The following is a 26,399-nucleotide window of genomic DNA, read 5'->3' as shown; positions in this document are numbered from 1 at the left end:
TCTCAGTTTTGTCTCCATGTTCTCTTTTGGATCCTAAGAGAAACCTTTTGTAAAAGAGAGATCGTATGTCTTGGAATCTGAAGTCGATGCCCCGTGCAATCGTCTGAGCTGTATCTCCGGCAAACACGAACCCCTCTTCAACATTACTGCAAATATGTTTGAACAGGGCGATCTGGCTCATCGTGAGATCTTGAACCTCATCGATATACACGAAATCCATTTGATCGCCCTCGTATCTCTCGTGTCTAAGTCGGGAATGTAGATCAACGACAAAATCAGCTAGATCGAACTCTCCTCTTTCGATCTTCATTTTCTCATACGTCTGAAAAATATCGTAAATCATCGCTCTTTTCTCGCTGCTGAAGGTGGAGGAGCGTCCCTCTGACAGCTTGACATATTCGTCTCGGCTGAGCTTCAAGTCGCTCGATTCCATCACCTTTTGTCCACCTTTGATGTAAGAGATTATCTCAGTGAAGACTCTTGAAGGATCGATCTTCTTTGTCATATCGGCATTAAAATGAGGCCAATAAGAAGCACTGAACTTATCGTACGTGACTTCCTTGGTCCTCAAGAAAGTCTGAAGTGTGACTGATCTCGATATTTGTCTGTCATCTCGAGACATGTCGACAAACCTCTCAAAGTATGACTTGCTTAACGTTCCGTCGAGCATCATCAGAAATTTGTGGAACGTCACAACTAAAGGATAAGATTCGTGAGAAATATCGACAAATGAATCGGGGACGTTCTTGAACTGCTCTTCTTCATCATCAACAATTTCCGATTCGGTCGAGTTACTTCCGCCTAAACCTGTACGTCCACACACAAAGCTTCACAAAAAGAAAAATCCCCATCAAGGTCACATTTTATGAGGAAAAAGGGAAATCTGTCTAATTGAGAATGACATACCTTTTCAAGTCAGAAACATGTTTCTTGATCACACTGCAAAGCTTCGGACTGACAGTTACAAAAAGTTGACGTAGGACAGTAATTTTATTCTCCGTCGAGCCTTCAGATTCTATCACTGCCTTGTGATACAATTGTTCTTTCTGAAACAGTTTCATTGTCAAGACGGTAGTTTTTCCGGTGCCAGATCGCCCGAGGATAAAACTACTTCGAGGAGAGAGTACGATCTCCATTTCTTCGTCGGTCACTTCAAACGGGAGATCCAATTCCTTGCCATCGCGATCGGAAAGCAGATGATTCACAACCCCATAAGACAATGAATAGAATTTCATTAGCAACAAGCTCTCGCTGACCCTCGAGTTCTCAACATAGCTTCTTCCATCGGACGAAGAATTGGCTAGATCGCTCCCCAATTCATTGCTAGAAAGATCTTTTAAACGGGTGATTTCCATAGATGGAAGCCAACTCTTCGGCATCTCCAAATTTCTGGGACATACAAGAGAAAGAAGAAGAACAATAATTGTAAAGCTTCCCTGAATATAGATCACTATTAAGAAAATTCGAAAAGAAGAACAATAATTGTAAAGCTTCCCTGAATATAGATCACTATTAAGAAAATTCGAAAAGAAGAACAATAATTCTAAAGCTTCCCTGAAAATAGATCACTATTAAGAAAACTAGAAAAGATGTGTACCCCTCCAGGCATTTTTCGTTGCAAAGGCTGATGAACTCGTTCGTGTACATTCCAAAAATCCCATCGAGTCGTTTTGTAAGTTTTGGAATATCTTCCGGAGTCATGACGTCCCAGATTCTTAAAACTTGAACGTATTTTGAATACTTGAGTATATCAACCGTGCACATGACATAGAGCCCCTCAACCCTGAATTTCATTATCTCTAAAGTACTTCCACCACCAGAAGCTAAGATCGCTCGTTTGGGCCTCCATCCGCTAGAGAGCTTAAGCAGAAGGTTTAAAACTGCCTTCTTCACACGGACCGACTTCAGTTTCTTGAACGAATTCAGGAAGTTATCGCTAAACAGAACCTGGTAACAGAAAACTAAATTCAGTTGCCTTGCTGTGTAAGAGAACACTTTTTTTAAAAAAAAAATCTTCACCTTCCACTTTGAATTCTTGAAAAGTACACTATCGGCATTTAGCAGATCATCAAACTGATCAAGCTCTTTCTTGACCTCCAATATAGTCTTAGCCAAATCTTTGTCATCGTCGGCGTTGAAGAAACAGCCGCGATTTTTCGCATCGATTACAAGACTCCCCCAAATTGATTGAGTATAAGTGAGCGTTCTTTCGTTACCTAATATCCACAAACAATGCCTGTTGCCAAAAAAGAATTCATAAAAAACGAACGCAGGTTATTTTCTGTACTTGATGAAACATGCGATAATGTTTTTAATGAGTTTACAAATAATGGCTTACCTTGCTCTAGTCAGAGCAACATTAACTCGTTGAGGATTGGAAATGAATTCTAGAGACCGACCGTGGTCTGATCGTACTGTGGATATGATTATTACATCCTCTTCACCACCTTGAAATCCATCAACCGTCTTTACTTTGACGTTGAATCCCCTTGATTCATCGTACTTCTTCCCGAGTTTTTCCAGAATCGCAACTACTTGAGCTGCATAGGGAGATATAATTCCAACACTGACCTCCCTTTGTGACTCAACCCATGCTGTACATCAAAAAAATGAAATTTGAGATATATATATTATTTAACTTCTAATCCACAAAGGAAATTCTACTACTAAGATTATATACATCGAACACCATATCGATAACTAAGAATAATTTATAGCGAAATGAAATTATTACCTCTGTGGAGACGCTGCAGAATCTTCATCACAATGGCTACCTCGACCATGTTTTTCCGACTAATTCCATCATCGTCCCTTTCCTCTCTTCCACCAATGACATTCAAGAACGAATATGAACCAAACATCGGCCCCGGAAGATATTGTTTCTCGTAACTTTTTCGCTGAACTAATGGTGCGTCTTGGATCAAGTTGTCGTAGAATTTTGAATTGGGGAAACAACTTATCGATGGATGCATCCGATACTGCACATCAAGGAGGTTTTTTGGAAGACTTTGTGAACTCAATCTCTCAAACAAACTTCTCCCAAAACCAGCTTCCGCACAAATCTGTACAAAAGAGAGTAGAATAACAATATCAGTAGATGAAATGAAATTGAGATAAATCGTGAGATATTAAATAAAATAAATAAATTTACATACTTTGCTTGTAACAGTAGCGGGTAGTTGGCGTTCATCTCCGACGAGAATCGCGAGGTTTATGCCCGGAAGTTGAAGAGGTATTGTCGATTCGCACTCCTTAAGCTGCGCAGCTTCATCGATGACTAAAACGTTCATAGGCGCTATTTCCATGTGGTAGAGCTTATAAGAAGTGGATACGGTGCAAAACACCAACGAGGCGTTTTGGAAACAGAAAGACTTAATCTTATCTTCGTTTCTAAAACTTGGGAGGTCGAGTTTCTTCAGAGAGCCTTGGAGAGATCTTAAAAATGAAAGGCAAGCTTTTCTCACTGACACCAAGGAGTTCCTGTCTACAAACACATCAGAAGGATCTTCCACAGCTTCCGAACAAGAAAACAATTCTTCTAATTCATCGGAAACAACATAATTTTGAAATAGAATTGATTCCAAACAATCAAGATATCCAGCGAGGAAAGTCGCATTTTGGAAATTCTGTTCAGAAACGTAGCTCTTGGGTACATGAGTGCAGAAGATAGAAATGCATTTCTGAAGCTGCTCAGCAATGGAAACGAATCTTTCTCGCGCGTACTCAATAAACGACTTGACAACCTTCTGATATCCCTCAACTTCTTTCTCCCTAATCAGCTCATTTTCCACGAAGATATGGTACTGAGGAACGCAATCTTCTAGAAAGGATATCATCGAAAAAATGGAACTAATTAAACCAAAGGGCCCAAAGCACTCAGCGAGACTCTGGGCTCGGTATTCCAGATAAATCTCTTGCGTAACCGACCCATCGTTGAGTTTGAGCCTATCCTTGTTCCCAAACAGCAGTATATCTCCAAGCGAAGAAACCGAGTCTTTAGTCTCTGCTTCGTTTTCTGCCACTTTCACTACCCGAGAAGCCACTTCGGTTATCGCAACGTTTGTTGGTGCACATATAAGAGTCCTAACCTTCATTTTCAAGAGAGAAAACAAAACAGTGGCGGTCGTTTTTGTTTTTCCGGTTCCCGGTGGACCCCATATGAGTTCAAATGAAGATTTATTCTTGCAACGCATGTTATGCAGACAGGCCGAAATTGCCCTGTTCTGTGATTCATTAAGATCAGAGGACAAACTTGTAATGAGATCCTTGTACGAAAAACTATCACTTCCTGCACCACAAGAATCACAGTGTTGGTTGACCTGCAAAGAAAAATAGATCGTTATAAGAATAAAAGGAGTTCTTCTAAGACTTACATAAGATCAAGAAAAAAGAGTGTATCGTATTTGCATTTTAGGAGCTCTTACCACAGAATTGGTGCATAGAACATCTTTCAGAATCTTGGGATAGCTCGTCATATGCAATGCCTTCCACGTCCTCTTGTGCGGTATCAAATTCATCAAGTAAGTAACGTACATCGATGACTTCGTATCAAAGTCAGCTTCGAAGTCCTTCGATGCTCTCACTTTGAAAAATGTGGAGCTAACACTAAAACCGTCCTCGGTCTCGTCTTCGTCAATGATCTTAGTGACAGATAACAAAGCCCAAGATCTTCCAGCACGATCCAAGTCGGTCAAACTTTCGGGTTTTGAATTCGTTAAAACCAAGAGATCCCCAGGGAGAGTTTTATAAGGCTCTTTGCTTCGGTCACTAAACCTATTTCTCCAATAATCGACCCGGAGTTGATACAATTTTGCGCCGTATGGCTTTGTCTCTTCAAGATCAACTACCTCAGCAAACGGTGCTCTGTATAGGGTTTCCATGCTTGAGAACATCTGGGCTCTCGTTTCTTCTAACAAAGGGTACACATAAGACCCCAAATAGAGCTTTACCGATTCAAAAGATTCGGGAATCTTTATTACCTAGAAAAAATGACAGTATTTTAGTTGAAAATTTGAACTGAAAGATGTACATGCTATTAGTGTAAGCTTTCAAAACCCAGAAAAATAAATAAATATATGCACAAGGAATTCGTGGATAAATTATACTACAACTGTAACAACATGAAATATCCTATGATAAGGCATAATGATGGTTTCTTTATCCTCATGCAATACTGAACGAACTTAAAAAATTTCATCATCACGAGGTAAAATCAGATCTTATAACTACTACACATGCGTAAATGTACATGCAAACACTAACAAGTTGGAATTTTTTTTATACCATAACCGCCAAGAGACAAAATATGCAAGAAAAAGAAAAAAAAAATGGCACTTAAAAAAAAAACAAACAAGACCCAATCAGAAATAGTAAAGATAAAACATATAAAAACCTTGTCTTTGTACAGATTCTCGTTAGAAATGTCTTCCAGAGACCAAGAGAACACAGTCTCGGTGAAAAGATCAGTTGACGAAGCATTCTTTCTCTCTAAAGTTTCCATCTTTCTGTCAGAAACCGTTTCGGATTCACTTCACTGACGAACAGAGATCCGTCTCTCTATCTTCTCTCAAAAACCCTCTTCTCAAAGCTTAAGATTAAGGTGTGATCACAAAAACAGAGTAAATGGGGGTTCTTCAGTGAAGACTCACGAGTTGACTTAAAAATAAAGGCGCTACATATTTAATTTTCTTAATAATATTTTTTGACAAGAGATTCCTTGCAGAGTAAGTAAGATGAAAAGAAAAGTACTTACCTGGATAGTAATAGAATATTTACTTTAGGATATGACCCTACAATGTGACCCACAGACCCAGACATTAAACTTTGTGTGTGAGTGACTGTGAACTGCATTGTCTTGTCTTTTACACAAATTATTCACCACTGTGGCCTATTTTAGTGCGTACATATTTAGCTCTATACCTTATCAACGCTTCGTATCTCTCTGTATAAAAGAAATTTATGCATTTGTTATATGAAACGGCGGATTAATTAAATCATTAGGTCCTTTAATCTAATATTTGATGCGAAAAAGAAAATAAAAATAATCCTCCGACAACACAAAAGTATCTGTCACATTTTTAAGGTTGCCGTATAAGCTTTTATTTTATGTTTCATTTGTATCTCTCATTTTTGTGCAAGACTAATTTCCAAGGTTTTCAATTATATCATACACTTTCAAACTAAAAGTGATGTATAGATATTGATTTGAAAGGCAAGCATGATTTGAAAGGCAAGCAAGTAAAAGGGAGAGAGGACAGTAGCTAGGTGTAGCCTAAGGTAGGAATGGATAAAGTTAGAAACGATTGTACGGTTAGTGACTAAAATATTTCTTTAGTATATTACTTTAGTTCAATATATTAAAAACTAGTTCAGAACTTGTTTTCTATTTTTTTTTTTTTTTCACATTGCTATTTCTTACATTGACGACCATCTAAAATCTAAACCAAGGTTCAAAATATCTGCTATGTCATTTTTTTTTAAATTTCGGTAAAATATCATCAATAAACGTTACCGTTTTATAAAATATCGATAATATATCGACTAAAATCGTGATACTTCGACAATTAAGCCAATATATCGCGATATATCGACAATTAAGCCAAAATATCGGCTAAAATGAGCAAAATATTGCCCAGATGTTAAAAAATATATATATTTAGTTAGTCCGATAAAATATATCTGCTCATTCAAAGTGAGGATTATGGAAGAAGATATGATCCGATGAAATTAAAAGGCCCGTTCGATTTTGTTATTCCAAACACTATATAAATTTATATAGTATTTTGGAATTACAAAATTGGTTCTTCACAAGCAAGCAATGTGAGACACTTTTATCTTAGCTGCTTTGATTTTGTGATGCTTTGCTATAAATTTGTGACGTATATATGTACATCAACCATCATTTGTTTATCAACAAGCATTTTTTTTCTTAAATCGTTAATTGGGTTTGGTCATAGATAAACATTTATATATATATATATATATATATATATATATATATATATAAAATAACGTGTAATGTATATATAGAGAGAAAATGTTAATAACGTATTATATATATATATATATATATATATATACTAATAGACTAAATAATTAAATATGTAATACTATTCTTTTTTATTATTTTAAAGAATATTTGTAATGTAGTAGAAAAATATTACACTTTCTTTGAAAAAAAATTATTTTATTATATTTTTTAATATTGAGAAAGTAATTAAATATTAATAATGTATATCTATAAGAAAAAAGTTATAGATATATTTTAAATTTGATTGTTTTATTAGAAATATAAAAATATAAATAGTGGTACATATTTTATTATATTTTTTATAAGAATTTTTTTTCGATATATCCATCGGTAATCGATATATCATCGATATATCACCAATATAATCGGTAGTCAGTATTGAATTGTTATAGAATATCCGTCGATATATCTATCGATACTCGATATATCCGTAAAATCAGAACCTCAGTATGGATATCGATATTTTAAACCTTGGTTTAAACCAATGCGGGCTTTCAAGTCTCGTTCCTGTTTCTGTTCATGTTCAGTTTTCACTAATAAATCATAGATTTAGTATAAAAGTAACTATAAAACAACATATTTCGTTAAAGGAGAGGTAGCATATACCTATCTCTTTTAAACGTTTAGCCTCAATTTTATTTTACGATTATTTGTTGCAAATAATCAATTCTTTATCTTCTTTTAATGATCTAGCTCAAGTTTCATTTTATTAGAAAAATAGTTATCGAGCCAAAGTTAATATGCATTTATTATATGAAACGCGGATTAATTAAATCATTAGGTCATTTAATCTAATATTTGATGCGAAAAAGAAAATAATAATAATCCTCTAACAACACAAAAGTATCTGTCACATTTTTAAGGTTGCCGCATAAGCTTTTATTTTATACATCATACTTTTATTTATGTTTCATTTGTATCTCTCATTTTTGTACGAGACTAATTTCCAAGGTTTTCAATTATATCATGAGAAATTGCCCCATTTGCCACTAATTTTATAACATTTTTCCACTTTCCACAAAAACATTAATTTGGCCCAAAATGCCACCGAGATGTCAACATTGTTGACATCTCATAGTGAAGGACAAAAATAGATGTCAACATTGTTGACATAGATGGTGGAATTTTGGGAAAAATTAGTCTTTTGGTGGAAAGTGGGAAAATGTTATGAAATTGGTGGTAAATAGGGCAATTTCTCTTATATCATACACTTTCAAACTAAAAGTGATGTATAGATATTGATTTGAAAGGCAAGCAAGTAAAAGGGAGAGGACAGTAGCTAGCTGTAGCCCAGGTAGGAATGGATAAAGTTAGAAACGAATGTACGGTTAGTGACTAAAATATCTCTTTAGTATATTACTTTAGTTTCAATATATTAAAAAGTAATCCAGAACTTGTTTTCTATTTTGTTTTTCTTTTATATTGCTATTTCTTACATTGACTAGTAATGGTTACGCGCTACGCGTTCGTATAATAAAAACGCGTAAGTTTGAAGAAATTCAAAATCGTTTTTAGGAGCTTCAACTAATAGGTATCAATCATGAGAATTTTGGTCCGATGGACAATGCAAGATAGCTTTGCAATGAACAAAACTATGCATTTACCAATTAATTGAACATAATTGTACCTTATATATAATTGAGAAATTATGAAGTAAATGATATGGAGACTTTAAATACCATGAACATAAGATAAATATATACTTGTCATTTTCAAGTTCAAAATGTTGTTCAAAATACAACAAACGATCGATTTTTGACATACTTGGAAAATCTAGATTGATAATATATAGAAATATTCTGATAATACAATATATAAAAATAAAATAAAAAACTTCAAAAGCAGCCCAAATATCACAAGGGAATAGCTCTAGGAAGCAGCCCATGCAATTAGGCATATCATTTTTGGAGTTTTGATATACACAAGGAAGCTGTTCTTGTGTGATAACTCAAAAAAGGACTGTGGAGGTGCTTGAGTAGGACCCTAATTAAGAAATACGAACATGAATTAGTCTTAACGATGCAGTAAAGGAATACGAAATTTGATCAACTGTCTGACTTATCATTGATGTTGCATCGACGATGTCCTTTGCTATACATGATAATTTTTTTTCAGCAGTTGGTCCAAAGAGAGTAGCTAATATGAGTCTTGTTGAGTCTTCTATATCCACTTCAATTCTAGGCCTAGAACATAGAAGAATAATTTGTTATTTATTTATTACCGCAGAGAGTCAAGAAGTGTACGTTATTTGTATACAGAAAATATTAAAGTTAATTGGTCGAACCAGGGAATAGCTCTTGCTTGTGGAGTATCATAGAAAAGACATTCGAACATGGTTTGTAAAACTGATCCAGTTGTTCTGTGACATCTTTCGCAAGAAGCGTACCAAAAATCGTTGTTTAAAGTTGGTAACTTTAAGCTTGCCCTTCACCCAAAATGCCGACCTATATAGATAAAGAAAAACATATCTAATATATGTAAATGTAAATAAAAAGATTTGATAAAATATGTCGAAGCATTCGTACCACTAGAGCCATATCATGCACATGGCTAATTAGAATAATTTGATCATCGGGAGGAGGACAAAGTGAAATGGATAAAGCGTCATAGCTTTGCTGTCGATTAGATCAGTAATTTTTTTAAGGTTGTCGATGATCCTGTTAATAGTCAATAGAAAGAAATGAGGTAAAAAAAATAAACAGAACATGAACTTAAAAAAAAAAAGATTCAAAATTGTTGATATGTGCGTTGTGTAAGAAATTAATCCGCGAAGTTGCTTTGCGTTGTCAAATTCAGGTTCAATAACGAAGAAAAGTTAAAGGTTTCGTCTGAACACTAACAACTCTTGAAATAAAGAACACATATAAACATTGTAAACTACTCATTGTTAACCTACAATGTGACCCAGACATTAAACTTTATGTGGGAGTGACTGTGAACTGCATTGTCTTGTCTTTTACACAAATTATTCACCACTGTGACCTATTTTAGTGTTGGAATAAAGTTAATAAATTGTATTTATTAACATGTGGATGGTTGATTTTGTTTGCCAAAATCGGACCTAAGTTGAATGAGAAATTGACGAGCTGGGTCGAGCTGGACGAACTGACGAAGTCATTCAGCTCGACTAGTTGGGACGAGCTAGACGAAATGACTACGTCATTCAGCTCGACTAGATAGGTCGAGCTAGACGAAGTGACGAAGTTACTCAGCTCGACTAGATAGGTCGAGCTGGACGAAGTGACTGTCATTTCAGCTCGACAGGGCGAGCTCGACTAGCGAGGTCGAACTGGCGAACTTGACTAGCGAGGTCGAACTGGCGAGCTTGACTAGCGAGGTCGAACTGGATCAGCTCGACTCTCGAGGTCGAACTGGATCAGCTCGACTAGGCGAGGTCGGTCTGGAAGAATTGACGAAGTCATTCCAGCTCGACGAAATGCAAGGCCAACGTACTTTGAAGTGACAACGTTATTCCAGTTCGACTGGGGCGAGCAGCTTTAAGTGCGCATTATGGCTGTGCCATTAATGCTGAAAACATTGGACGCTCTGTATGGGTTTGAAACGGTATATTTACTGAGTGTAATAATATGCGTTAATGCCTTTATGGCTGTACGTTTTTTTAAGTTTCAAACCTCACAGCCTTCGCCTATATAAGTGAAGTTTAAGCTCTCATTCAGGACGAGGAAAAATATACGAGAATTCCATTAGAATCCCCACTGTTCCCGAGCTCCTTATCTCCCAGAAAACTTTTCTTTTCTCTTGTCGTGGTGGTAGTGTTCGCTCAGGTTCAAGTTCGCCGAGAGTGTCAAGTGGTTGGTGCTCAACTTGTCTCTGCAAGTCGTTGTATCCTGGGAGGCTTTCGCTCACGTATCCTAGCATCCGTGGCAGGGCGATAAAAAGCTTCAAGGAAACCGTCCAACGGGCCTCGACTTTTTCCGATCTGTTTTGTGTTTTCCGGTTTAAGGTTTAGCCGGATTTCCTTGTAATATTATTTACGTGTATTTTTCAAGCAAGCAATTTGTCTTTTATTTATATCAATATTATTTGTAATATTGCTAACATTTAGTATGTACATATTTAGCTCTATACCTTATCAACGCTTCGTATCTCTCTGTATAAAAGAAATTTATGCATTTGTTATATGAAACGGCGGATTAATTAAATCATTAGGTCCTTTAATCTAATATTTGATGCGAAAAAGAAAATAAAAATAATTCTCTGATAACACAAAAGTATCTGTCACATTTTTAAGGTTGCCGTATAAGCTTTTATTTTATACATCATATTTTTAATTATGTTTCATTTTGTATCTCTCATTTTTGTACAAGACTAAGTTCCAAGGTTTTCAATTACATCATAGTATCATACACTTTCAAAGTCGAACTAATAAGTGATGTATAGATATTGATTTGAAAAGCAAGCAAGTAAAAGGGAGAGGACAGTAGCTAGGTGTAGCCTAGGTAGGAAACTAGGAATGGATAAAGTTAAACGATTGTACGGTTAGTGACTAAAATATTTCTTTAGTATATTACTTTATTTCAATATATTAAAAAGTAATTCAGAACTTGTTTTCTATTTTTTTTTTTTCACATCGCTATTTCTTACATTGACGACCATCTAAAATCTAAACCAAGGTTTAAAATACCTGCTATGTCATTTTTTTTTTAAATTTTGGTAAAATATCATCAATTAACGTTACCGTTTTATAAAAAATCGATGATATATTGGCTAAAATCGTGATACTTCGATAATTAAGCTAATATATCTCGATATATCGACAATTAAGCCAAAATATCGGCTAAAATGAGCAAAATATTGCCCAAATGTTTAAAAATATATATATTTAGTCAGTGTCCGATGAAAGATATCTGGCCATTGAAAGTGAGGATTATGGAAGAAGATATGAGATCCAATGAAATTAAAAGGCCCGTTCGATTTTGTTATTCCAAAAACTATAAATTTATATAGTATTTTGGAATTACAAAATTGGTTCTTCACCATGCAATGTGAGACACTTTTATCTTAATTGCTTTGATTTTGTGATACTTTGCTATAAATTTGTGACGTGTATGTACATCAACCATCATTTGTTTATCAACAAGCATTTTTTCTTAATCACTAATTGGGTTTGGTCATAGATAAACATTTATATATATATATATATATATATTTATATATATATATATATATATATATATATATATAATAACGTGTAATGTATTATAGAGAGAAAATGTTAATAACGTATTTTATATATAATATATATACTAATAGACTAAATGATTAAATATATAATACTATTTTTTTATTATTTTAAAAAATATTTGTAATGTAGTAGAAAAATATTACACTTTCTTTGAAAAAAAATTATTTTATTATATTTTTTAATATTGAGAAAGTAATTAAATATTAATAATGTATATCTATGAGAAAAAAAAGTTATAGATATATTTTAAATTTGATTGTTTTATTAGAAATATAAAAATATAAATAGTGGTACATATTTTATTATATTTTTTTATAAGATTTTTGTCGATATATCACCAATATAATCGGTAGTCAATATTGAATTGTTATAGAATATTTGTCAATATATCTATCGATACTCGATATATCCGTAAAATCAGAACATCGATACGGGTATCGATATCGATATTTTAAACCTTGATTTAAACCAATGCGGGCTTTCAAGTCTTGATTTAGAGTAAGCGTTGTAGAACTCTCGCCGCGGCGAAGACTATTTCTCGCCTATTTCTCGCCGCGGCGAGACTGCTAAAAAGTAAACCGAGAATTGTCTCGCCGCGGCACGAATATCTTCTCCAAAAAAGGCTCTCTGGAACTCTTCTCGCCGCGGCGAGGTTCATTAAATTTCACTAATCCTACAACGCTTAGATTATCCGTTGTAGAAAGTTCTCGCGGCGAGAAAAACACGTCGCAGCGACGAGGCTTCTACAACAGATAGTTTAAGCGTTGTGGGAGATCTGAAATATGGTGAAATTTTACAACACTTATAGTAAGTGTTGTAGAAACACCAAGCTTCTACAACACTTATAGTAAGCGTTGTAGAAACACCAAACTTCTACAACATTTAGCCATGCATAAGCCTTGTAGAAACATCAAGCTTCTACAACGCTTAGCCATAAGCGTTGTAGAAGCACCCAGTTTCTATAACACTTATTTTAAGTGTTGTAGAATCTTCAGTTTCTACAACACTTAGCCATAAGCGTTGTAAAATATGGGTTGTAGAATCCAACATTTGTAGTAGTGAATGAAAGACAAGAAATTGCCTAACGGAAATACCACTTCTGTTAAACAATGGAAGACACACTAACGAAAGTGGAATTTCCGTTCATTCCAATAGCCAGGATGAGGCACACCCCCAAAACATTACCTGGACGAATTCTCGATTTGGCATACTGAGCTAATGCTATTCAATCAGCTCGGATAATTATATACCCTTGTAACTTATCATATGGTTTTCAATTATTACTACTATAGTAAACTATGTTGGAATAAATTGGATAAAACTAATTTAATTCAAATTTGATGGCTCTTTTTGTGGAAAATATTTGAGTGGGATTCTTGCATCGAAATTGAAACCGAGAAAGGTGTAAAATCAGTTATTTATTTGTCAAAATCGGAGCTGAGATGAATGAAAAATTCATGCTCAAAGTGATCAGTAACTTTTTTTGGCATGAGCATTGCGGTGCGTTGTTCATCTCGTACTTTGTTGTATCTTAAGAGGCGGTACTCATATTTTTTCAGCATCCGGTGGAAGAGCAATGACACTTTAAATAAATCGTCAAAGGAGTCTCGACATTTCTAGTGTCCTTGTATATATACCAATTTTGGTTTGATCCATGTTAATTCATTTAAGTTATTCTTTGTATTTCATGCCTATGTATATATTATATAAGTTTTTTGTTTAATATTTATTTGAATAAATTTTAAAATTCGTCTTTTTTTATTCTTGTCGTTTATTAGACAATATGACTAACAATCTAAAATTTGACTGGAATAGATATTAATTATGAAATGTAATGCAACGTGTATGTACATAATAAAAATGAATGAGCGTATTGATTTAAACAGCATAAGATGAAAGATACTCAATATTACATAGATGTCAAACAGGTCAGGCCACTTATTCCACACATATAGCTAAACACACAACGAAAACACAAGGTAATTGAATGCAATAGATATGAAGCCACCGTCCAGAAATGTGACCTGGAATTGAACGTACGTAGCTGAAATGTTACTTTTATGATCGTGTTTCCGGTGGGACGATAAAGGTTCTCTCTCTGATCTTTGACATGAAAAGTTTTGCAAAGTCTTCAGTGACATTTAGAGATATCGATAACGCTTCCGGTGACAAAGCTGCCAATGTAGATTCCTTACTGGCTATATCTTCCAAAACAGGCCTGCAAAAACAATCAGATTAACAATTGGAGAGAAATGTTTACCCGTGTCAATTCGTTATTAGATATATAAATGCAAAATGTGTTACACATAGGCGTACAAAATTTAAAATTATAGGGTTTTTCTATATTTAAACTCTTTTTAAGCATTACTATACGCCATATGCAACAATAACAATAAATAGGGTGAGATGACAAGAGGTGCTAGGTGCTAGCTCCGTTAGTAAGCACCCGATCTCCCAAATGAGGAGAAGGGTTTGGGTCACCCCGAAAGCATTTTGCTAAAATAAATTAATCGATTGAGGTATGATTTTAAATTTAAATATTTAACGCTGAGCTCCAAAAAAGCCTAAGAAAAATGTTAATTTAGGTTTTGGTTTGTACTCACTCGGAACTTGTTATGACTGAGAGACACTCTAATCCTTCTTCTCCGGCCATTACAGCAACAACGAAAAACCTGGGCACTATAACCAAATGACCAGCTTTCACTTCGCTGTCCAAAACCCGTTTGCCTAGAATCCCCACAATTTGAATTCGACCGTGACCTTTCACGAAATAAATCAGCTGAGCACTCGAATCGGTGGTGTAGATCGGCGAGCTAATGGAACCCGGACCCAGCTCGATGTGGTTAGCGCTCAGACCGACCTCTCCGATGAAAGGAAACTTTGTCTGACTCACCATGGTCCAAAACCCTCCACCCTTTTTGGCTTTGTAATCAGGGTAAGCCTCGTCAATGTTGTACACCAATTTATTCTTAGCACAAGTATCGTTGTCGCTACTACTCATTTGCGGTTTAAGGTTTAGGGTTTTTTCCGGTGAGACTGCAATTATCATGACACCTTTCTGGCTATTGGCCAGTGTATCTGCCTCTTCTTCGGAGAGGCCGTAGGCTCGTCTGACAAAGTCATTGGAGAATCCGGCGAGGATTCCGATCCCGCCGGCTTGGAGGAGATAAGTGAACTCTCCCGGGATGTGGGCTTTTGCCGTCTTTCCCAAGTAGACGATAACGAGATCGGAATCTCCTTCGCCGTTGTACCACCAAGAGAGCGATCCCAAAGGCACTGGGATTATGTCTCCTTCTCTTAGCTTCAACACCACTTCTTTTGTGCTGTTTGGGAACACCATGCCCACTAATCCATTGTTTCCTGCCACATACGTATAGAACAAACAAAATGGTCCCCTAAATGAAAAATCAAGCATAAATAATTTGATAATGACTATACAGATTTGATCATACAGGCCCAATGTGGACCACTGTTCAAAATGCTAAAATAATTTCAACGGTATGCATTTTTTGTAGCCAATGTTAACACCGTGATATATCAAAATTATAGTGAGATATTAGGTCATTCAGGCAATGCTCACGATTTATAATGATGTTTATAAATATATATAATATTATATATATGTATGTATATACCTTGGAGAACATAGCCGATTTTGGAGCAATCTGCATAGTGAGGAAGAGCGAATCCAAGAGGCATTAGAACAAGACGACCACCGCCGACTTTGGTCTCGGCGATCAACTGGAAATCCTTCCTTGACCAGCTGTAGTACTCTCCTCCAGCTCCCCCAAAAATCTTCTGCGAAAACCTTGGCTCCAAGTCCAACTCCATTTCAGAACAACACTGCTATATATATATTGAATTGAGCTTTGTTTGGCGAGAGAATATATAATAGGAGAATGTCTACAAGTATATATTTATATACGACTGAGTCTTTGATGATTTAATTTGTAGCTAGAGGAAGGTGTGGGAGAAAGGATAAGGTATTCGTGGACGTCTTTGCAAGAGAAATAAAGATATAGAACAAATAGGAAATGAGAATAGTAAGTCAGTGAGTGATTGAGAGATTGAAGAGAAAGGAGAAGTTTTATAAAATCTGTAAAACAGTGAGACTTTTGTCTTGTAGTGGTCTTTTTTCTCTCCGTACAAAGTGGGGTTCCCCTAGTTTGCTTTTGGGTTTCGTTGTTGCTTTCCAGGTGAGGTTTTTAGTCTTTTTTGCAAAATTGTGATCAGGTTGGGTCTGGGAAACACAGGGTGTGAGGTTCTTGAGAGTTGGGTTTGGTAAACACAAAGGGCTTTCGTTAGATCTTTATTTGAGAGAGTGTGGTTGGGTGTATCGTTGTTTTTGAGGTTTCTGAGTCGGGGTCCCAAAAGTTGACGTGGTGATGGCGGACCAGGGGAAATGGGAGGATGAAATAGAAGTAGCCACTTCCTTCCTTGCACAAAACTTGGTCATTACACGGAAGCTTGATGAGAAAGGGAAATGTGCTCAGTCCTCCTTATTGGCCGGGAAAATTATCTCGAACAAGAAATGGGGATGGGGAGCCAAGCGGGTTTTTGAGGTTTTTTTCAGGTGTGTGGAGGCGTAAACGGGACTGGTTCATGAAAGAAATCAGACCGGATATTATGCAATTCCAATTTGAAAGCCAAGAAGATGCTAACAGAGTCTTGGATGGGAGGCCTTGGACTTTTAAGGGTTTTCTGATGGTCATTGTGGCGTGGCCGGCGATGAAGACTATCGATGAACTGGACTTTTCCTTCTCTTCTTTTTGGATTCGATTGAGAGGACTTCCACCGGGTTTTCTCGATGAAGCCAGTGCCGAGAGTGTAGCCCTAATGTTCGGAAGGTATCTGGGGTACGGGGGACGTGAAGAGAACGATATGAGACTCAAGGTCAATGAAGATGTGAGGAAACAGGTTTTTCCAGTCTTTTTTCTTGACAGAGAAGAGATGAGGCCTTTGTGGATTCAAGGAAGATATGAGAAACTGGGGAAATTATGTTTTCAGTATGGATGGTTGGGTCATGATGAAAGAGAGTGTACCAAGAATGATCGAGCCAAAGTTCGGGTGGCTCACTCACCAGAGGTGAATGCCTATGGAGGTTGGATCCACGCTAAGTCGGCGTTCGATTCATGCTACATCGGGTTGGAGTTTCTGATCGGAATGGGGAAACACCGGGTCGCGGTGGCGTGGCTTGCCAATATCGACAACGGAGGTTATTTCACCGATAAAATGAAGAGGCGGTTGTTAAAAGCAGGGGGTGATTTCGTGCCAGAATCCATCCCGCCGGGATTCGAGGCAAGGAATCCGGAGACCAAAAGCCTTTCCTTGGATCCGTTGGTAGACATGAAGGATAAAGACAAAGGACTAACACTGACAGGGGCAAAAAAAAGAAGGGATGTGGAACCCGGAAAAAAATCTGGGATCACCGACAGGTAAGATTTTGCGGGATATGGTGGTGGTAGCTGGGATTTCGGCACAGGGTGCGTCAAGTGCAGGGAGTGAGGCACAAAAGGTGTCAGAGGAGGTGTGTCTGTGGAAAGTGAGGGACATGGGGTTTAATGAGAACAAACCCTTATGGCCAAGAATTACAATTGGAGGGCCTGATGGGCTTTAGGAGATGTCGGTTGGGCCAGATGGAATTTTGGTTGAAGGGGATTTTATTTTGCCTTATAAAAAATGGGAGAAAAACGTAGAGGCTGGGCTGGGCTTTGGAGGGATGAAAAATGGGGCTAATAATCTGGATTTGGCTGAAAAGAGAGAAGAGAATAACTGCGATTTAAATGCCAAAAGAAAAAAGTATGTCTACGATGATGAAAGTGGAAGTGTAAAGCAGGCTAAACAAAACACGGTAGAGTTTGAGGTTCATAGCGAGGCGAAGGTGAACAAGGAGGTGGGGTTAAGGAGCTGGCTATTAATATGGCCAATGCTTTCACGCCAGGTGTCTCTGCTGGACCAAATGTGGGGCGAGGCAGAAAAGTGGTTGTCCCGAAGAGAAAAATTTCAAGCAAAGGCAAAGGATAGAGAAGTCTGGGGTGGAGAACGTGGGGGATGTACCCATTACTATCATTTCATCTAACATGGCCGAGGAGGCGGGCCTTAACAACCCCCTACCTCGTCAATGTTAGTTCTCTCTTGGAATTTCCGGGGTCTCAATAGAGACACGGCTATGGAGGCTCTTTGGAGTCTCTTGGGGAAGGCAAGACCGGATATTGTAGTACTTATGGAAACAAAGATGGGTTACGGAAAAATGCGACACTTGAGGGAGAGGTTTGGGTTTTGGGGAGGTGCCGCAGTGGGAGCGGTTGGTTCGGCGGGAGGTATGTGTATTTGGTGGAGACGAGGTATCAAGATGGATATTTGGAAAGCAACAAAAAAACTATATTTGGGCTGTGGTGAGAGGTGACACGGGGGATGCGGATTGGGATTTGTTTGTAGTCTATGGTACGCCGTACAAAGAAGAGAAAGCGGGGTTTTGGGCCAAGATGACGGTGGAAGTAGGGAAATCTAGGAGGCCTTGGATTCTTTTGGGGGATTTAAACCTTATCCTCTCCGAAGACGAAAAGCGAGGAGGGGTCGCGGTGGCTTGGCACACTTGCAAGATTTTGAGGGGGTTTCTTAGAGATACCGGAGGAGTAGACTTGGGGGCGTGCGGAGATACTTTCACATGGACGACTGGTCAATCGGGAGATGATCGGATTTTCGAGAGATTGGATAGGGTCATTGCTTGCCCGCATTGGCTTCGTAAATTTGGGAAGGCGGGAGTGAAGCATTTTCAGATTTTGGGATCGGATCACGCTCCGACTCTTTTGGATAGCTTCATGTTTGACGAGAAAGGCTTCAAACCCTTTAGATTCTTTGAGGCTTGGGCGGATGATGACGAGTGCCGGGAGATGGTTGAGGCGGCTTGGAGGGGAGCAGGTCGAGGTCCGAGTTCGTGGAGACTTGCAAACAGGATTGAATTGGTTGGTAATTCTCTGAAGACTTGGCAACGAAAGAAGTGGACGTGTACTAGAGGCCGAGCGGAGGAGTGTGAGAGGAAGCTCGCGGAGATATAAAGCCGGGGTGCGAGGCCTAGTTCGCTTCAAGGAGAGAAGGCTTTGAAAGAGGAGCTGGCTTCCTTTCAAAAGACCACGGAGAAGATGTGGCGCCAAAAATCTCGGGAAGTTTGGCTGAAGGAGGGTGACTCAAACACAAAATTCTTCCATGCTGTGACGCTTATACAGAGGAAAAGAAATTATATTAGAGGCATAAAAAATGATGAAGAAGAGTGGTTGGACAATCGAGAAGAGATCGGTAATTTCCTCACCAACAAGTATAGAGAACTCTTCTCGACGGAGAACCTGGAATTCCCCGAAGGCTTGGAAGCGCTAATTCAGCCCATCCTCTGTGAAGCGGACAACAAGGAGTTGGAAGTGATTCCGACGTGTGAAGAAGTGAAGAAGACCGTGTTGGAATTGATCTAGGGTTTAAGAAAAAGTTTAACGCTTCGGTAAGCGGCGGAATTTTAAAAATTTTCTTTTTCAAGTAAAACGTTTTTACTAACCTAGACAAAGAGCAAGCACATGTAAATAAAAACTAATATGAGCATTAAAGATTACTAACCTTTCTCGAAGCTTGAACGTTGAGAAGCTTTTGGAAAGTTGAAACGTTCGTCTCCCTCGCAGCACGTCTCTCTTTCTTTCCTCGCCAACTCGAGCAACCACGATGGTTTCTATCACAAGAATCACTCTAGAGAAAAGGAATTAGTGAGTGGGCACTTTTAAACACGACGACTCGAGAACAAGTCTCAGAGTCGAAGAGCTAAAACCAGTAGGTCAAATGAGGACCTAGGTGCCAAAACAAAAAACCGAAATTGAATAGAGAGAGAGAGGAGAGGGGCGCCCAAGGTTCTAGAGAGAGAGTCTCTCAAATCTCTAAAACTTGGATAAATGAAATGTGTGGGATGAGGCTCCTATTTATAGGAGAGGTCTCACCTTTAATAAGGTAGTTTCCTCTTCTATAGAATATCACATATTCATGAGCCAATTTCCCCTTTTCCTTCATAGAGTCACACGGCCAAGACTTGCCAAGCAAGTCCTTGGATTTGTTTCCTCTTTTATTTGCTTCTCGCTTGACCCATATGGTCGAATTCCCTCTTGCCTCTTTGAGGAAATTTGTTTCCTCTTTTTCTTTTGGCAAGTATCTTGATACATTTATGCACAAAATATTCTCTCTTTCTCTTGGGTAGTGGGTGCCTAAAACATGCTAGAAAGGCCTTCTAGAAGCTTTTCCATTTGTTCGTGACAACATGAAAAAGGCACATTAAGAATTTTCAATAAAATTCTTATGAAATGAAATTAATCCACAAGGCCCAATAAAATTAATTTTGGCCGAGTGATACATGACATTAAATGACCTTGTCAAAAAATTTATTGACATTCATTTCATCCTATGTCTCAAAAGACAATAATACCCTTTTGACAATTTTCGTAAAACTTGTCTCGTTTTTGTTTTGACTTAGCTTCTAGTTTAACTATTCCTACTCGATGTGATTCGTGATAGTGACCTCATGGATCCAAATGAACAAAGCTTGAGCTAAACACTTGGACTCAAAAGTTCACAAACATTTTCCAAGTTTAGCTTAATGTCAACTGACTCCACTAAAGAGTTGACACTGAAAATCTCTCGGTTCAAATGAATTTATTTTCTACTCAAGAATTCAACCTAATTGTAATGAGTGGATTCACAGAATATTATCAGTGTTTATCCTTCATGAATATCATCAGCTAGTCGGGATTTACGAAATTACTATTTTACCCTTCTAGCTGTTATTTCCTCAACTCCTTTGTCGCTTGTGAATAAGTTAGAAACAATGTATTGACGAGGAGCTAACAAGCCACATTGTTTCATCCAAAAGAGTCAAGACTCAATTTGGACACTGGCCAGTTCATTTATTCACACTCAAAGGAACAAAGGATAAGGTGATATACATTACATTTCAACAATCTTGTATATGAATTCCATATCTATGAGAACTTCACAAAGTTACTCATGACATTCTCATAACTTAAAACTTCACCAATAGGTCATGTTCGGAATCACATAGTGAGTCCGAACTCTGACTTTCTCAAATGAGAATACGTAAGCTATGAAATGGCATGTCTCATTTCAGGATTAAGGTAAGCACGATGCAATTCATACGTAGTGGCTTCGAGACATAAGAGGTTAAATGGTTTGTTCTTATATTGTCTCTAGAAGTGCACTGGTCAATTCAGTACCTTCAGAAGATACCTAGAAGAACTATAGAGTCTTCAACTCTCAATGCCTCATAACCAAACATCATAGATTCTCCTAACAATCATACTAAGGTCAATAGTCATTTGACCCTTAGATTACGAATATATCGTTGTAAGCAAACTACGAAGAGTTTGTTCATGCAAATCTACATTTGTCTATTCGCAAGTTGTTAAGTTTGTTTATGAACTAAAGACTAGTGTTTTATCATAAAGCTTCAAACAGACAAGGAAGAATGAATGAACGTTTCAACTTTTTATTAATGAATAAGCAATTACAAGCAAGAGACTTCGTAAGACTTTATTACATCAAATGTATAAAATAAAGACTACAACTCTTCTTGTGGGCACCATTGACAACGGACCGTGTGGGAGATGCATCCCTTGAAAGCCCCCGATCCGGAATGCCTTCAAGGAATGTTCTTTCGAAAATATTGGGATATAGTAGGTGGAGATCTCGTCGCATTCGTCCAAGATTTTTTTCGGAATGGGAAATTGTTGAAGAAAATGAACTTCGCTCATATTGTCTTGATTCCAAAGACCGGTGGGGCAGATTCTTTTGAGAAATTTAGACTGATAAGTCTTTGCAACTTTAGCTTCAAAGTGATTACCAAGATCTTGACGGCTAGACTTCGGAAGCACTTGGATAAGATGATTTTCCCTTTCCAATCGGCTTTTGTCCCCTGGCGGTGGATAACGGAGAACACGATTCTTGCCCGGGAAATTATGGAGGCAATGAAGAGGAAGAAGGGATTGATGGGCATCAAGATCGATATTAGCAAAGCTATAACACACTTAGATATCTACATTATCTTTATAACAATTATTTTATTTAGATTAATTTATTATTATTAATTACTAGGCTGAGAGTATGTAATCATGTGTGTGAACAAATCTTTTTTTTCTTGCTGATGCTTGTCCCTCGTATTGCACAAATCTGTTAACGCGTGACAACTTTTTTTTTTCACAATATAATTTGTCAAATTTCGGTGATGATCAGCGTGATATACGGTTGCTTGTGTATATATATGTGCAAACCATCCAAATTTTTCAAGACACACTCACTACACAAAAATAAAATACCGAGCGGTGGTTTTCGTTCTTTTGCTCTTACTGCTCTTTTAGGTAAAATACTACTATCACCAATTATCTATTCAATATTTTGTTGTTCATTTGATTACGTACATATTTATATACTATCAGTTAGTGGTCATATATAGGATTATCAGGTTTATTCTTATACATATAATGAGTTTGTTTTATTATTTACGTATAACATATATATATATATATATATATATATATATATATATGTTTTCTATCTTAAACTTAGTGCCATACACTTTACGTACTATTAATTTATATTATACTTCATATAAGTAATAGTTTGTTTCTTCTTCCCAGTACTAACATTATACATTAAGGTTCTTTAATAATAGTAGTAGTAATAATAATAATAGAAAAAAAAGGGGAACTTTTATCGAAGATCATACTTATACGGTACTATATTGAATTTAATATTCTCAAGTATATTTCATACTAATATTTATACACGCATACATATATATACATACATATATTTATAAAGTTATTTGTTTGTACCATTAATTTTATAATTACCACTACTGACTTTATTATTTAAACTTCTACCTTACTGAAGAGATCATAACAGCCTAGATTACTGTTTAATATATACATATATAATTTAAATATATATACATATCATAGATCAAGTATATATGCATCACCTTAATATTAGTGTTACACGAATAACCTTAAAGTCTTTTGGAAACCTCCTCGTAACCATAATTATACGTTTCATATTATTAATCTTTACTTTAACAAATACAGTAAAATTATCGGAGGCAACTTCGTCGTGAATGGTCGAGTTTCAATTCTCTTAGTCTTAGACATCTTTTTGAGTTTTTTTCAGGTAAGTAAACTTTACTTACTTGCATTAGTTAATAGATTTAATTTATGTATGATTATGTGTTTGTGGGAGTTATCTATTATATGCTTGATTGATTGATATATGTCATGATAGAATATTACATATGAAATTTAGATCTCAAGCATAGCATATCATGATAAATGAATCCAAAGTTTTTAAGGAATAAAGGAATAAAACACTCATAATGATATGAAAATGGTTTTCATAATGTAAAAGGTGTGTGTTTATGTCTGGAGGGCGCAATGGCAAGGGACACGGAGGACCGGCGTACCCACTGACTGAAAATGTTTTTAATGAAATGAATGACTATGCTAGGGAAGGTCCCTTATTTTCCTATTCATGATGGGGACAATGAGCCCGTTTCTGCGGGAGTATTGAGTGGTGTACGATTCCATGGTTTAATTCGTACTCTTCTCCCTCTAGCATAGAACAATGGATCCAATAAGGTTTAACAGGTTCTTTAACCACGGTCCATTGGTACCAAAAGAATAGGCACACACCGAGCGCTCGAATCAAAGAGAAAGATTTAAATCAACGAGATGCAAAATAATTTAGAGATACATGTTGCATTATCATGTCATCATTCACGTGCATGAGGTTTACTTACTGAGCTTTATAGCTCACCCCTTTTTCCCAAACTCTTTTTCAGGAGACGAGTAGTTGGTTACCGAACGAAGACGATGAGACGACTTGCGATGTGGCTAGTGGCAAATATATAATTAGTTATCTATTTTAGTACTAATTATGACCTTCTAATCTAAGTTTATTATTTAAATTTCCGCACTCACTCTACTATGTTTGAGGATGTATAATTATTGTCTTTTTATTTTCTAGACTTCTAATAGTTGAATATTACCATTTTGAAAAAAAATACTATGTTTTTGCAAAAATTTATGATATTGAGTTTTAAACGGTATTTTGAGTTTTATTAAACTATTAGATAAAAGTACGCGCTACAGTTTTTGGTATCAGAGCTCAAGGTTTTTAAATTCGGTTCTGTAGACTTATTTGCCCACTACGTCACATCGCGGAGAAGTCAAATCGGAATCGTTCGGTAAGATAGAATATAAATAATGCTAATTTTAGTTACTATGACTATGATAGTTCAAGTTATATTTTATATATAACTGAAACTATTGTTTTTATTGCAATTTATAAAGAATGGTTGTCACTCGGGGCAACGGAATTGGAGAGAATCATTGTGGAAGTCAGAATGGTTATCACTCGGGGCAAGGTGAACCCCTGACAATGGAGGCCTTCTTGCAAGAAATGACTGCTCTAGGCCAAGCTCAAGCGCGTGAAGCTCCTCGTCGTAATGCACAGCCACACAACACCATTGTTGAATTCAAGAAGTTGTCTCCTCCTGCTTTTGGTGGAACCACTGAACCATTAGAAGCTGAAAAATGGTTGACTGAGATCGAGAAGACCTTTACGGTGTTGCCTTGCACTGAAGAGGAAAAAGTGTCGCGTGCTGCGTACATGCTTCAAGGAAGTGCTCATGATTGGTGGCTTATGGTGCAACGTCAACATGAAGATGATGGTCTCCTCACTTGGAATGGATTTCGGGATGCATTTTATGACAAGTATTTCCCCGAAAGTGTCCGTAGACAGAAGGAGGACGAGTTTATAAAGCTGCAACAACGTAGCAAGACGGTAGCCGAATATGAAGCTGACTTTACTCGGCTGTCAAAGTTTGCTCCTTCTTTGGTGGCCATAGATCTGAGTAGAGCTCGTCGGTTTGAAAGCGGATTAAGGCCTCGTATCAAGGAGGCTATTATTCCTTTTGAGCTAACTGAGTATAGCAAAGTGGTGAGCAAAGCACTTTTGATTGAGAGAGCCCTGATGACAACTCATGAAGAGATCAAGACTCATCATGGCAGTTCCAGTGGAGGTGGATCAAAAGGGAAGTCATGGGGGAATCAAGGAAATAATCAAAAGAGGAAGTTTGAGGGCAACAACAACCGAGGTGGAAACCCACAGGATAAGCAACAACGATCAACTTGTCCAAGGTGTGGCAAAGAGCATCGTGGGGAATGCCTTTATGGAACCAACACCTGCTTTAGGTGTGGGAAGCCATGGCATATTGTTCCACATTGCAAAACAAACATTGGGACATTCAACAAGAGCGCTAATGGCCAGAATAAAACGCATGCAAGAGTATTCACCTTGACAGAGAAAAAGCAGAAGAATCACCATATGTTGTTACATGTGTTATTGATATCTACGGTCTAGCTTGTAGAGTTCTCATAGATTCAGGAGCGAGCCATTCCTTTCTTAGTGTACAGTTTGCTGACAAGATCGGCAAAACGCCTTCGTCCACTACCTCATTATTTAGTGTGTCCACTCCATCTGGAGAAGTGATGGAGTCAAAGAGTAATTTGAATAAATGCCCTATAAGGATCGGAGATCGCGTTTTAGCCGCCAACCTTGTCATCCTCGTTCTTGGGATGGATTGGCTACACAAATATCATGCCACCATTGATTGTCACAAAAAGGTGGTAACTTTTAAACCCCCAAATGAGCCAGAATTTAACTTCTCTGGATCTAAGCCCAAGTTACGTATTCCTATCATCTCTGCAATGAAGGCTAGAAAGATGTTGCTCAAGGGATGTGTTTGTTACTTGGCATCAATCTTAGCTGATACGAACGAGGGATCGTCAGTAAAGGATGTACGAGTAGTGTGCGAGTATCCTGATGTCTTTCCTGATGAATTGCCAGGGTTGCCTTCAGATCGAGAGATTAAATTCTCGATTGACCTTTTCCCTGGTACGGCTCCAATTTCTGAGGCCCCATATCGGATGGCACCTGCTGAGTTGAAGGAGTTGAAAGAGCAGTTGCAGGAGCTACTCGACAAGGGTTTTATCCGACCTAGTTTTTCGCCTTGGGGAGCTCCAATTTTGTTTGTTAAGAAGAAAGATGGGTCTATGAGGTTGTGCA

General features: G+C 37.3%; 2 protein-coding genes across 2 annotated transcripts in view; both read right to left on the bottom strand.

Moving 5' to 3' along the window:
* The window catches only part of LOC149404870 (uncharacterized), a 10,643-nt gene extending 4,991 nt beyond the window's left edge, over nucleotides 1–5,652 (bottom strand). Inside the window, exons 1-9 of the mRNA XM_089606479.1 lie at nucleotides 5,393–5,652; nucleotides 4,425–4,979; nucleotides 3,156–4,319; nucleotides 2,735–3,062; nucleotides 2,339–2,594; nucleotides 2,020–2,236; nucleotides 1,598–1,947; nucleotides 907–1,389; nucleotides 1–827 (exon numbers count right to left, since the gene is read on the bottom strand). Coding sequence (XP_089462605.1) covers nucleotides 1–827; nucleotides 907–1,389; nucleotides 1,598–1,947; nucleotides 2,020–2,236; nucleotides 2,339–2,594; nucleotides 2,735–3,062; nucleotides 3,156–4,319; nucleotides 4,425–4,979; nucleotides 5,393–5,500 — 4,288 coding nt within the window. The 5' untranslated portion in view covers nucleotides 5,501–5,652. The remainder of the gene's footprint in view (nucleotides 828–906; nucleotides 1,390–1,597; nucleotides 1,948–2,019; nucleotides 2,237–2,338; nucleotides 2,595–2,734; nucleotides 3,063–3,155; nucleotides 4,320–4,424; nucleotides 4,980–5,392) is intronic.
* Nucleotides 5,653–14,086: 8,434 nt separating this feature from the next.
* Nucleotides 14,087–16,307, bottom strand: LOC149404869 (glutelin type-B 5-like). Its single transcript, XM_089606940.1, has 3 exons — nucleotides 15,872–16,307; nucleotides 14,840–15,596; nucleotides 14,087–14,454 (listed from the first exon to the last, which is right to left on the bottom strand). Exons 1-3 carry the CDS (start codon nucleotides 16,065–16,067, stop codon nucleotides 14,295–14,297), a joined length of 1,113 nt encoding a protein of 370 aa, XP_089463066.1. The 5' UTR covers nucleotides 16,068–16,307; the 3' UTR covers nucleotides 14,087–14,294.
* Nucleotides 16,308–26,399: the final 10,092 nt, after the last annotated feature.

This window comes from Urtica dioica, chromosome 2, assembly GCF_054948205.1.
Source record: "Urtica dioica subsp. dioica isolate 48M chromosome 2, U.dioica_male_clone48M_v1_H2, whole genome shotgun sequence".
Classification (NCBI taxonomy): Eukaryota; Viridiplantae; Streptophyta; class Magnoliopsida; order Rosales; family Urticaceae; genus Urtica; species Urtica dioica.
This window is presented reverse-complemented; position numbering and strand designations above follow the sequence as displayed.